At 25.3% G+C, this 14393-nt stretch overlaps 1 protein-coding gene and 1 long non-coding RNA gene across 2 annotated transcripts; both read left to right on the top strand.

Moving 5' to 3' along the window:
* The first annotated feature begins 1164 nt into the window (after positions 1–1164).
* LOC132927001 (saccharopine dehydrogenase-like oxidoreductase) lies at positions 1165–8458 on the top strand. The gene is made up of 10 exons (XM_060991444.1): positions 1165–1562; positions 2129–2400; positions 2779–2969; positions 3244–3373; positions 4399–4460; positions 4862–4992; positions 6432–6684; positions 7604–7786; positions 7891–7985; positions 8048–8458. Exons 2-10 carry the CDS (start codon positions 2157–2159, stop codon positions 8166–8168), a joined length of 1410 nt encoding a protein of 469 aa, XP_060847427.1. The 5' UTR covers positions 1165–1562; positions 2129–2156; the 3' UTR covers positions 8169–8458.
* A 4320-nt stretch (positions 8459–12778) lies between these two features.
* Positions 12779–14257, top strand: LOC132924118 (uncharacterized). Its single transcript, XR_009661295.1, has 3 exons — positions 12779–12838; positions 13879–13976; positions 14203–14257. It is a non-coding gene; the product is annotated as an uncharacterized LOC132924118 (long non-coding RNA).
* The last annotated feature ends 136 nt before the right edge of the window (positions 14258–14393 follow it).

Raw genomic sequence — 14393 nt, forward strand, 5'->3', positions numbered from 1 at the left:
AAAATCTTCATACAACATCTCCTAGCTAATGTGAATCTAACATGAGCCCAAATAAAAATGTCTTTTCTTTAGTTTCGGTAATCCACCACACTAAATGAAAATAACTATTTTTTTAGCTGTGAAAATTTTTAATTTCACATTTTGTATCTTGATAATCCCTTTTTAATGAGCTATTATCTAACTTTTTAGCGATAATAGTTTTGGAGAAAATTAAAAAAATAAAAATTTTGGGATTGTTCACATTGACGTTCTTTTGGATTCAAATTGTTAACACTGGTTTTGAGATATTCGATCTCTCTCATTAATAATATTGTATGTTAAATTTAGCTAAATTATCCACTCATAACAATTGAGTTACATTTTTATCATTTTCCTATTTAAAAAAAATTCTTGAAGTTTTAAAAATCCACACTTTTTTCATTTCAATTACCTTACTTACTTGATTAAATATCAAGAAAGCAAAATGCATTGCACACATCTATCATCTATGTAACTATTCATCCATTCATATTCATCGCCACTTCGAAGCTTATTCCTCTAATATTTCTAAGCGTATTATTTTGTGACACAATACTTACACAGATTTGTATACATTTGACAATAGTTTTACAATACTGAAAACGAATTTTCGTTATTCATCATTTAACTTTTTAAATATTACATTTTGAACAATTATTATCTATAAATAATTATGGCAATTGTTAAAAATCGTCAATAGGTCAAAAAATGTTAAAATAATATGCAAAATAAAATTTAAAATTTGAATTTTGCGCACTATGAAAAGTATTTGTATATCACTGCTATACTATTTATATTAAAGATTTATCTTTAATTGTGGTTATATGCTTTACCATATCTATCGACTATCTATGATGATGGATATGCAAATGCTATAAGTCCTGATTATCGTTATTGCATTTTATTATTATTATTATTATTATTATTATTATTCATTATAGAGCCCCAAATTACAATAATTACATTTATTACATTATTCGATTTTATGATTTAGTTATGTTAATAATTTTTATATTTAAATTCATGCGGTAATAGGAGTGTTGACACTTCGAACAAATGCATCAAACCACGGTGAATCGATTAATCTACGTTTGGACAATTATTTTGTAAGCTGGTTATGTTTACTTGTTGTGGTTCATGCTGTTGATAACAGATATGCTGGTAACCGGCACAATATAAATTCTTTTATGTAGGCGCATATCTATCTATAATCTATATTACCTACACAGTAAGTTGTACACGTCAAGCAGTACGCACCATAACCGCCAATTGGTGTTTGTGAGCGGGAAGGGAGACGCTGACAAGCGTCATCACCGCCAAACTCGCTTACACACGCGCAATGCACACTACTCAACAACTTGTCGATTACCAGTGTGGCGGCATCGTTTTCAACGTTTTTGTTATTTCTTAACCTACCGATTTCGTTTAACATTTCGTTTCCTACCAGTTTGCCTAGAGGTCTTGGATCGATACAATCACGCAGACTTAATTTCTGCGGTCGTCGTATTTTAACCTCACCGCCTTACTGCGTGTCAGCGTCCGAGGTGAGTACCACATGATCCGGGCCATTAACCAAATAATGGCTTGTTCTGCTAGGTTACGACAGAAACGTCATATGCTGTTTCGGTCTGTCTCTTTGGGCGATTGTACACATGTGGGTAGATCTATAATGACAATATGTCCAAGATTCCGAATTGTGTCACGAGTATTGCGTAAATATATTATTTTATTTTTTGGAGTTGTGCTAGCTATGGATGATAGAATTCTTGACAATGGCCCCTTCCTCTACCTCCTATTCCAGCGATGTGGTTTATTCAGTTGGGAGGTACTATTGTACTAATGTCATTTCCATTATCACCTCGAATATCACCGTATTCCTGTGTTCAGAATTTTCTTGTTAATTGTCAAATTGACTAATATTGTTTGGTTAAAATTATTTCAACGAGCTAGCCACTACCATAAAGTAAAGTGTAATTCTAACCTAATTATTTATTACATTATTAATTACATGTCATTATAGTAATAGTTCTATTACTGCTTTATAATATATACTATAACTTGAAATACTTAAATGTATTAATAAAATACTGTATTATCTATATTATAATAGGTTCCCAACGTAGGACCAAGTATCAAAAATGGTTGTCAAAATACTCAACCAGGAAATCACTGTCAAACAAAATCCAGCCAACGAACATATTATTAATTCAAAATCAAAACGCAAATATGATATAATCATTTTTGGAGCTTCAGGATATACTGGAAAACATGTCGTTAAGGAAATGGGTCACCTTTCTCAAACATACAATTTAACTTGGGCTATTGCTGGGCGTAACACTGTTAAATTACAAAATATATTGGATAAGTTATATATAACTCTTGGTAAGTTTCCTTATTTTATAATATCTATTACTATAAAATAATTATTCAATTTAGGATTTACAGATCACAGCTTTCATTTTTTAAGGAACGTTAAAAACCATTGTGTAATGTTTGAATTTTTAACTTTTAAAACAACAATGGTGTTTTTCGTTTCTATAAATGATGTTAAGCACTGTCTCCAGTAATATTATTTTAATATCAGAGTATAAAATATGATTGTATTTTTATTTTTTTTATTGACTTGAATATCCATAAAATAATTTATTGTTTGAAAAAATATTAATGCTGAGCATTATAGGTCTAGAAATATAATACTATAGAAATAGATGTTATTACTTATGTTTAGTATTTTTAATGTATTTATTAAATATTGTATAGATGGTTATGAAGATAAAAAAATTGATATTATTTATGCCAATGTATACGATATTAAAACTGTAATGATAATGGCTCAAACAACTTCCGTGGTTATAAACTGTACTTCACCATACTATATATATGGAGAAGTTGTAGTCAAATCTTGTGTTTTGACATCTACTCATTATGTAGATGTAACTGGTGAACCATTAGTAAGTGATGTAGTGATGTATAGGTTGTTAAATTTAGATAAATTGTTATTTTTATATCGGGATTCTAAAGTATCTATCATTTTTTTTTTTTTTTTTGTGTGTGTATTTTTAAAAGCATGTTAAATATTTATTGTTTTTTATTTATTTATTTTTGTTATATTATTGCATGTTTGTAAATGAACTATTATAAAAATAAAAATATGTTTAGAAATTATTATTTTGATGTTTGTAAATTTTGTTTGTATTCAGTTATATAATACATTTTTAATTATAGTTTATGGAGAAAATGGCATATATATATAATAAACAAGCTGAAGAGAATAATTCAATAATTGTTAGTGCACTTGGTATTGAGAGTGTACCTGCTGACCTTGGTGTGGATTTTTTATACAATCATTTCAATGGTATATTTACAGTTAATAGACATTAAAAAATATATATGTTATGAGCAAAGTAGGAAGAAGGGCATTGTGCACAGACGCATAGTGCCTGATGTTCAAAGGCAAAGTTGAAATACGTTAACATTGTCTGGGCACTATAAGTTAAATATTGAATAAATTAAAAATTGAATAAAAAATCTTACAGGCTACTTAGATAATCATAAAAAAAACCTAAAATAGACGCTTCAAATACTAGTTTTTAAACCTATTAGGTTTCCAGTTAGGTACATACAACTGAAGAGTTAATAATAATCTAAAAGTGGTTTGACATGATTAAAATGAATACTTTTTTTTATTAAATTATAATTATTTTATTTTATTATTACTAAAAAATAATAATCACATGACACATAAAGATAGCATTATTTTACTTAATTTATTATTACATACACCACTATTGTGATACTTTAAATTGCTAAGTTGGCCAGATTTTTTATATTTACACCGGTTGATTTTACATTATGTATTACAAGTATACCTATCATACTCTTGACCACTCAATTTAGAAGTTTTCTTGCCATTTCATCTCTTAAAAAAATTGGTACTGGTGGTACTTCATTAGCCTGGATAAACACCTCTTTGCATATTGTGAATAGCAATAGTGTTTGCGCAATATACTATGGGATCACTTTATTGTTAAGATTACGAATCAATTCTTGTTATCGGTTACGAGTGTCACATACGAATAAAATATCTAAGTATAGTTTTCTAGTGTTATTGTTATGTATAAATGCTATTCGATGTAAATATGTGCATTGCGCTGAATCTAATTTACTTTACTCACTTGAATCCGGGCAAGATACACTTCGCCCAGACAATCTCATAAATTCCCGGCCAATGTATGAACAATTTGAGTATTAAAATGATCATTATGACATTTCCCAAAATATTCGAGCATTGTATAACAATGCTCAGATTTCCTACTTTGACCGTAACATAAATATAATTATCTGAATTTTATTTGTTTATTAATTGCGTTTTAATTTCAGGTGAATTGAAGAATGTTGACATGTACATGAAAATGTATCTGAGTTCATTTGCATTTAGTATGGTGAGTAGTATATTTTTATTAGAATAAGTAGTAAAAACTGTTTTTTTATAATATACTAACAAAATTATCATTATTTATAGAAGATAATAATAATACATTTTTAATTGATGATATAAATAATGATAAATAATAAATAATTAATTTAAAACAATGAGGCTTAGCAATATTTTTTGATATCAAATAAAATAAATGTATAATAATATTTTTTTCATAAATTGGTCTAATTACTTAAAAACTAACTTTTAGTTTCATTGCCACCTTTTTTAGTTTTTGAAGTTTTACTAATATTAGTTGTTAATATTTAATTTTATTATATAAGTATTCAAATTTTATGTAAAAAGCTAATTTAATAAATTAACATTTTTAATTGCAAACCCTAATAAGCTATGATTATATTTTAGACTGGATTAATCCATGAGAGTATTTGGATAAGTGTTATACTGCATTTGGCTACTAGAAAACAACGATTATACTACCGAAATCTGTTGAATAAGTTAATGGGAATGACTAGATTGAAACCAAATTTTTTCAAGTATGTATCATTTTACAACATCTTTATACTTGTTAAATTATATTTTATCACTAAATTATATAAAAATTAACCGAGTTCCGGTATTAAATGTGAAAAAGTATAATAAAACACAGTTTTTATTTTAGATGTATTTTTTTTTTTTAATAGTATAACAGTGGTTAAGCAACCGGCAGCCTGCACCTCTATTGTAGCCTGCTTTAAATTTTAAAAATGACAACATTTTTTTATACATTTCATTATTTTAAAGTTTTAGACTGTTTTTTTTTTATAGTGGATAATTATGAGTAGTGATGAGCTGCGAGTAAATTCCCAAAGGGTAAGGAATTTTTATTTGTTTATTATGCATTTTACATTTTGTTATGTTTTATTTCATTTTTGAATTCTGGTTAAACAAATTCATTTTTTTATTACTTTATTAATATTGTTAATTTTTTTTTTTATGTATTTTATATTTTCTTTTAGACAATATTATAACAATAGTGAGTTTATGAATATTATATTTTTTGAAAAAAAATTATCTTGTCAACTTTCCACATAAAATGTATTTAATTAAATATAGGTATTTTGACTTAAATCACCATACTGTTTATAGTTTTTCGTGTATGAACGAAATATTATTAAATAATTTTTGTTTGAAGTAATTACCCAAAATACCGGGTAAATAACAAGGGGATTTATCAAAAATATATTCACCGGGTATTTACTCATCACTAGTTATGGATATAACATTTTTATTTTTGTCAGGCCCGCAAACTTTTTAATTTGTGAATGTGACCCGTGAGACCAGAAAGATTGACAACCACTGGTATAATATATTAAACATTTTAGTAAAAATGTAAAATTATTATAATATTATAATGATACTTTTATTACATTGTATTAACAAACAATTAGATGTAATTTTTGTCTCAGTGTTCAAAATAAAATAAACTAAGTGAGCTAGATTTTATTCTTACCATTTAATTTAATATTAGGTCATATAGATTATTCTGATTATAACATTAATATAACAACTATATATTATGTTATGTGAAGACGACACATCAAGCAGTTATTAAATCCTCTTATATAATCTCCTCAATCTTAATGATTAACATAGGCTATTATATAATATTTTTAAGGAATAGTCTTTCAACATTGTCTCTACTATATTCCAAATAAGTTTGGAAAGAATGAGGACGTGAATGTGTTGTAGTTCACAGAAATGTAGTCAAGCGGCGTGATTACCACGTGTTATGATATATATTCTGACCAATTACAGCGCTCTAACTGGGTGCCGGCCATGTAAGTTTTTCCAAACTTATTTAGAATAGAGTATACCACTTAACATACACTGCCATATAAATATGCCTTGTTCTGATTATAAAAATATTTTGTTATCTAAGTATGAGTATGAATTTTGAATAATTAATTTTAACTTAAGATATTTTAAATTTTAGGATATTGCATAGACAGCAAATAAGTATGCAAAGTAACACCATAGATTGGTGTTTGGCTTTTCCAGAACCTGATGAAGCTGTTGTTGCTAGGTCAATACATCATGCCAAAACCATAGAAAATTTACCTTATAATTTTCATGTTCGAAATTATAGGGTTATGAGTGGTTTATTACCGGCTATCTTTGCTATACTATTATTTTTATTACTATCGATCTTGGCCATATTTGAACCTATTAGAATTCTTCTTATTAGGGTAAGTTAATCCAATTATTATTAGCAGAGCTATCTTAAAGTTATGCAAGCCCAACCTTTAATATTGAGTTATAAAATTAATACTTTTAGTAGTTTAAGAAAAGTTTAGTACATATTATTTGAATATATAATATAATTAATATTTTATATAAATTTGTCATTTTAAATAAATGTTAAAGCAGGCTATATTAAATTTATGAAGAAACTAAATGTATTCTATAATCAGCATCCATTATATAGGAGTACAATAAAACAGATCTATTGGCTATTCAAATAGAGTTAGTCCACACTCAATGAAAAACAATATCCAAATTATTAAATACCTATGTTTTATTAACACTTTTACATGAATTTATTAGTACGAGTATAATGAATAATATTAATTTTACTCTTTGAAAAATAAGAACAACTAACCTGGGTAATAGACCAAAAAATTGGTATTCCACACAGGCTGCTAGTATATAATTAGTATGAATAAATCGTTGTTTTTCATTGATCGTTTATAATTTAATAAATAACAATTAATATACACTATACAACAGTGTTTCTCAACCTATGGGTCGCGACTGACTAAACTTACCCAGAAATATAATATATACAATCACATTTTTTTAGTGGGGTTGGGTTGCGTAATCAACAAGGGGTAATTTTAAGGGTCGCCATTACAAAAAGGTTGGGAAACACTGCTACATACAGTAGTTTAAATAAATTATTTTCATTAAATCACTTGAATATTTATTCCTTTTGAAGGCGATATGAAAGCATATTTTGGTCTATAATCTATATGAATGATATGTGAGCATTCATCAGTTCTATAATATTTTTTAAATAAATTAGGTACCCTTAGAATTTTTAAGACCATTGATTATTAACTACTATTTTTTAAAACTAATGAGTATGTAATTTTTACAAAATTATAGTTTCCTGCATTATTTTCATTTCGGATTGCAACTAAAACTGGTCCAGGTGAAAAGTTTTTGGAAAAAACACGCATGTCATTAAGTTTGATTGGTTATGGAAAAACATCTGTCAAGCCATTTACTACTAATCATAAGGAAATAACACAAAAAAATATTACTCCCACAAGAAAAATTATTGTTAAGGTAATTATTATTAACACTATTAACAATTGCTTACAGGTTATTGGATATATAAATCATCAATATTTATATATTGACCTATCTTTGAAATTATGTTATGTTTATAGGTTGAAGCTAAACACCCAGAATATGGATTCTCTAGTAAAGCTGTTATATTGGGAGCAATAACTATATTAAAAGATCAAAATAATATTCCCAAAGGGTATAACATTTTATTTAAAAATAATAAAGTTTGAAATTTTATTAAAATATTATGTTGTATAGGGGTGTTTTAACACCAGCAGCTGCATTCCGTAATACTCAATTTGTAAATCGTTTAATGGATAATGATGCTGCAGTTTTTAAAGTTGAGTCCGACATGGTTATTTACAACAATCAAAATTAATTTAAATCTTATCACTTAGCTGTTTTTAGTCTTTCGTAATATTCAAAATGTATTTCATAATAGTTTTCAAATTAAACTTTTTTTGTTTTATGTATTAGTTACCTTTTACATTTTAAGTAACTCATTAAAACTTTATTAATACTTTAAGTTAATAATGACTGTGTATTTTATGTCATACATCTGCTTTTTAAAAGATAATATATGGATAGTATTGTAGTTTAGTCTATTTAAATGTCATTATTGATTGTTATCTTTTTACAAAATGTTCATAAAAATTGCTTTACCAAATGATTAATATGTTTAATTGTATTATGGAATAACCATAATTTAAGATAATTTTTTTTTTATTTGTATTCATATTTCATAGTCTTATTATTTATAATAACTGAGATATTTATTGCATAAAATAAAAATAATACATCATAGCTAAAAATTTGTTCATTCAATTATACTAAAATAAGTACTTCCCTAGGAATGATGAACTGTTGAGTTGCTAATATTATAAATGTATACTTGGTTGTGTAGGTATCTAATATTTTGTATAACTACTTGTTAGATTAAAATGTAATTTTACCAAAATTATTTTTAGTTGATATTGCTGATAAAACTTGTCCAAAATATTAGAATCTGATTGGTCATGGAATATCTGTCAAAACTTTTACTGCAAATATTTAGGAAATTAATACTAAGATTAAACTACAAAAAAAAATATTATGACAGTAACATTTTATAAGATTACTTTACATCTATTCTTACAAATGTAAAACATAACAACAATTGTTTTGCGCGGAAAAGAACCAAGAAAGCTAAAGTCATAACTAAGAAACAAAATTCACCACATAATAAGAAGAAATTTAGTTGTGAAATATCATTTTAATTTTTTTTTTTATGTCAATTACAGAAAAAAAGTTCTTATTGTTTCAAACTTGAATAACTTTTTTTGTAGCTCTGATATCTAAAAACTATAAATTATATTTCACAGCCAAAGTTGAAAATGTCGTTTCTTAGTTTTAACACTTATAATTGTAGCGTTCTATATTCTTTCTTGTACAAATCAGTTTTGTAATATTTTACATATGGAAGACGAAGACAACACATGCTGATGGTGGCATCCTTTTAGTACTAATTATTTACATATTATGCAATAACTTTAATAGTTTAATAAAATATGATGTTAATATTTTCAAAAAGTATAACATTTTATTTAAAAATATGTAAAAATTGTATAGAGGTGTATTTGGATCCTGATTATTGCATTACATAATTCTAAATTTTTAAAACAAACAACATTTATATCATTGGAAACATTGCACATTCATAATCTTTGATTTACATCTGTCAATCTATCTATTGCAAATCTCAAAAACATAACACATTATTAATGTACTGCAACACGAATAACTAATATTAAAGTAAATTTTATTCAAATACTATATCTAGATGAATTTTCCAGTTTACAATCATACAATATAGCAGAAAAATGTTATGTCTACAATAATCTAGTTAATTATGTTAATATTAAAATAAATTGTGAATTTCCCTATTATAAAGTTCAAAAGTATGGTTATTTAAAGTTGCATTTCCGAAATTTTTCTTCCACCATTCCACCAGACCCCTTAAAGATGGTAAAAATTATTTTAAATAATCTTTTTATTGCTTTATTTTCTTTACTAAATTTACATATTTTTATGATATAAAATTGAATTAATAATAAAAATTATTAAGTAAAAAAAAAAGTTCAAAACGATGGGTGGTGTTCTTTATTAGATACTAAATGATATGTTAGTTTTAATAAAATTGTATCACAGAGTTATTTATTAAATATTTAATTTAAACACAATTTTTTATATTGTTTGTAAAGGAATTTCCGAGGCTAGATAAATTAACTAATTTTTCTAGCTAATTAAATTCAGTTCATATAAAACAATGTAATTTAAATTAATTTACATTTTGTATTAATTTGTAAAAATTAAGTAAAATAAAACAGTAAGTAGAATTTTCATGTACAATTTATAATTATATATTTTTAAAGGTTAACAGCTGATAACATAATAATTTAATATGTCTTACAATTTATAAAAAATGTTTATATAAAATTAATTATTACAGGTAGTAGGTACTTTCATAAATAATGTTCTAATCAAAGATAAAATTCAATAAATTAATTTAATTATATTAATGTTTAATTATTTTATACTTAGTCAACAACTTTTTATCCAAAATAATGGAAATACTTTTAAATTTTTTTTTTTAATTATGATTATTTTATTAAAAGTAAGAATAAAATATTCAAGTAAACCATTATTTTATTTTTTCATACTAGTAGACAGTAGTATATTATATCAATATCAAAATTAAAATAATATGACCATAAACTAACCATTACTTTATTCATATTTTAATTATCAGCAAAAACCAATGCATGGAAATTTATACAACATTGTTAAGTGTTAATATATAATGGTTATATTATATTGCTTATACAAATTCTTTTTATTATTTTAAAAATATAATAACTATTGTCTATTAGTTAAAAATGACTAATAAATAGGGCTCGGAAGTTGTAGGAATTGCATATTGTTCTGTATGCTCTCAATTTATAGCAGACCCAGTTAGAAATATAAATTATATAATAGCGAGTTAAAAAATTGAAAATTTTGCATATTTTGTCAATTTTAGCTTAAAAAGTGCATACTCATTGCTTTTATACGTATAAATTATGCATAGGTATTTCATATTTTTCTAGTAAAATTTAGTAAAATTCATGGTGTAGTGAGACAGCTCAATCCTATTGGGAGTTGGGACCGCTCAAAATTTGCGATCTAGTACACAGAAATAATATGTTAATGATTTGTTTAATTTTGCATTTATATGTTTTTGTAGTTTTTTATTAAGTTTTTGTTAAACAACAATTCTAAGTTTTATCGTTTAGTGCTGCCCATATTTTTAAAATTGTAATTTAATTGTTGACGCAGCGTTAGATTGCCCTACAAGAAGTATATTATGTACTATAATTAGTAATTACTAATTATAGCATTTTATTTTTATCGAATAGGCACAAGTATTGTTTATACTTTTATAGCGTAAGCACTAAACAATAAACATAGATGCACATTATTATTATAAATAAAATATTAAAATGATTTATCGGTAATAATTTAATTTGCCTTTGAACTATTGTCATCACTCATCATGATACGTAGGTCTGAGTTCATACTATTCATATAATCATATAGAGACGTCTAAATTACTTTAGTAAATATTATAGTTATTTAATTTTATAGGGCTCATGCGAAATTATGAAATACAACATGCATGTAAAAGCTATACAATGTAATATAAATACGTAGAATAATTAAAACGTGTGGATCTTATTCATAAGCAACAATGCAACATATCAAAAGAAATAGAATATAGAAAACTAATATAATACAAATTGGAGAGTATTGAATAAGTCTTATTTCAATTCTTTATGACTAATTAAAAATCATCTGAAAATATTTTAAGCATTTTTTGAAGTTTAAATTAGGTATATGACATATTTTTTTTAAAAAAATTAAACATTTTAATCATTTATTATTTTTATTATAGGTTTATTATATCGCAAAATATCTGAAATTGATATTTATAAAAATTAATTTAATTTTGTATCTATAACCAAATTTGACGTTTGTACATAGATTTAAAAATTTTTCACGTTAGAATCGTATGTTAGCTTTATGTTTATCAAATCATTTTGGGGCCTACATAATTCTGCATTGGGCCATTGGACCGGTACTGGTATCAATAAAAAAAGCGCAAACGCTCGTCAACCTGTGTTCAATGGAATCAAATTTAATTTTTATAGATTATAGATTCAAACTACGGGTTTTTACTGCCAAAAATAAAGCAACTTGAAACTCAAGAGGTCAAGTTGTCTGAAACGATAGAAAGAATAACACAAACTAAAAAAAAAAAAAGAAGAAGTATCTAGTAAAGTAGGAGTTGCCATTCAAAAACAGCTAAGATATGTTATGGAAAAAAACCGTGGTTTCGAGACTATGATTTCTATGATTCTGGCGGGAGATAGCGAATCAATGAATGGACTTCCAAAAGAGTTGACATTGTTGACAATGACTTAAAGAAGAAACTGACACAGTGTCGGACAAATGGTGCATTGCCTCTGGCGGCAATTATTCAACGACCAAAATGAAAGTTTTTAAGTTTCCTAATGTATTATAATTTTTTAGGGTGAATTATTATTAATAATCATTGAAAAATGTGGTAACAAAATAATAATAATAATAATAGTAATATAATATATTATACTGTCAATCACTGAGTTATCGCGTCAAGACCATACTATTAGCAACCTCTGCTATTAGAGAGCTCGGTAACCAACGAATTTCTATTTTCGTTCTTATTATCGTATTATTTTTGATTTTAATTTCTATACACTATACACTATATACAATATGTTTACAGCAGTACAAAGTACACATTGACACATAATCGTGTTTGTACCTGTATTATAGTTGTATTATAACCAACAGATTATTAAATTTATTAGATTATTAGTTTCAAATGATACATTTATACACTAGGTACCTATACTATCTATTATTTTATTATTCGTCTCTCGATTCTCCGGATTCCCGTTGTCGTAGTCAGTCTTGTCAAGTTATATTATAGTAAGTATATAGACTGAACACTGAAAAACAAACATACAACATTTTTGTTAACAGTGTTTTTTTTTTTTTTTTTTATTAAATATGAGCGGAAAGCGAATTAAATTAAATGGCGTTAAATTTCACAAAAATCTGAGAAAAAAATAAAAAATAAAAACAAACTATTTCTCAAACACATAAAATTCAAAGTTTCTTCTAAAAGATAAAAACTACCGTACATTCTAATACATTTATAATTAAAACAAAATAAAAATTATACAAAATAATAGGGTATATTAGTACCTATACTCCATACACGTGAATAATAAAAACGAATTAAATATATTGTACCTATTGTATTTTATACTATTTAATAAACAATAATGAAAAATACTCATTATAAAGTCGCAATAAATTTGTATTTAAGGATTTTTTAAAACTAGTTGTAAATAATCTAATTTATAATACTATTCAGATTACGATTCTATACTATTTATTACATTAAATTATTTTTATTTATTTTTTATTTAATATAAATGGTGGAACAGCATTATATGACATATGCAATAACTTTTGTTCTATTCAATGTATTAAATTTTAATGAATTAAATTTAAATTAAGTTTTTATTCAATTTTTTTTTTTATGAACGGTACAAGGTTTGTAAAGGCGGCATATTCGTTAATCCGGCATACTGACATATTGAGTTACTTAAAAATAATTTCCAAATATTCGAGTTGATATCTAGTACGACTAGTCCTGTTGCTTCTGGTGAAAACACGGCCTTAAAATGTTATAAATATGTTCCGATGACTTCAACTGACTGAAAAAGTTTTTCTCGATATAAAAATTTTCGAATAATCGTCGTTCATTTGAAATTGAAAATCTTAAGAAAATATTGGTGGTTCAATGCAATAACTTAGTAAATAGGTATAAGAAAACATATTTTTTTTCGTCATTTCAAAAATACTGAAAAAATATATTTTCAATTCAATAAAATGTCAAAATATTAATAAAATATTGATGGAATTCAGAATAATTTCTTTGCATATTTTGCCTTTTTTAGCTCCTACAATTACCAAGCGCTACCAACAAGTATACAAGCATATTGTATGGGATACTGGGCAAATAAGTAAAATTGTAAGATGTCGACAGTCCTATTTAGTAAGTGCCTATTATAGATAATATGATTTAAAAATAACAAATAATGAAATAACTACCTAGCTGAATTTATTACTCGTCGCTGCTGAGTTACAGTAAAAATATAAGATTATTCAATAATTATATTAATTTATCTATGTATATATATATATCTTTATAATAATGTGCTATTAATGTTTAGGAAAAACATAAAATGAAAATCTATAAAAATTTTTAATAAAATTTACAGATATACTCAAGATATTTTCATACGGGAAAACTGTAAATATGTATTTTATTCAAAACAAACAAATGGATATTTCCATGAATTTGTGTATTATGTATTATTATTATAGAATTTCTTTTTAAACTATATTCATTTTATCTTCATTGTTGTTTGGTATTATTTGTATTTTTAATTTTTTAAAAGATTTAACTCTG

This window comes from Rhopalosiphum padi, chromosome 3 (assembly GCF_020882245.1).
Source record: "Rhopalosiphum padi isolate XX-2018 chromosome 3, ASM2088224v1, whole genome shotgun sequence".
NCBI lineage: Eukaryota > Metazoa > Arthropoda > Insecta > Hemiptera > Aphididae > Rhopalosiphum > Rhopalosiphum padi.

Bases quoted from the DNA above. Each gene is read 5' to 3' on its own strand.
- LOC132927001 (XM_060991444.1), top strand. From the start codon at position 2,157: ATGGTTGTCAAAATACTCAACCAGGAAATCACTGTCAAACAAAATCCA. The intron at 4,461-4,861 runs GTGAGTAGTATA...ATTATATTTTAG, and splicing joins GTTCATTTGCATTTAGTATG to ACTGGATTAATCCATGAGAG. The intron at 4,993-6,431 runs GTATGTATCATT...TTTAAATTTTAG, and splicing joins TTGAAACCAAATTTTTTCAA to GATATTGCATAGACAGCAAA.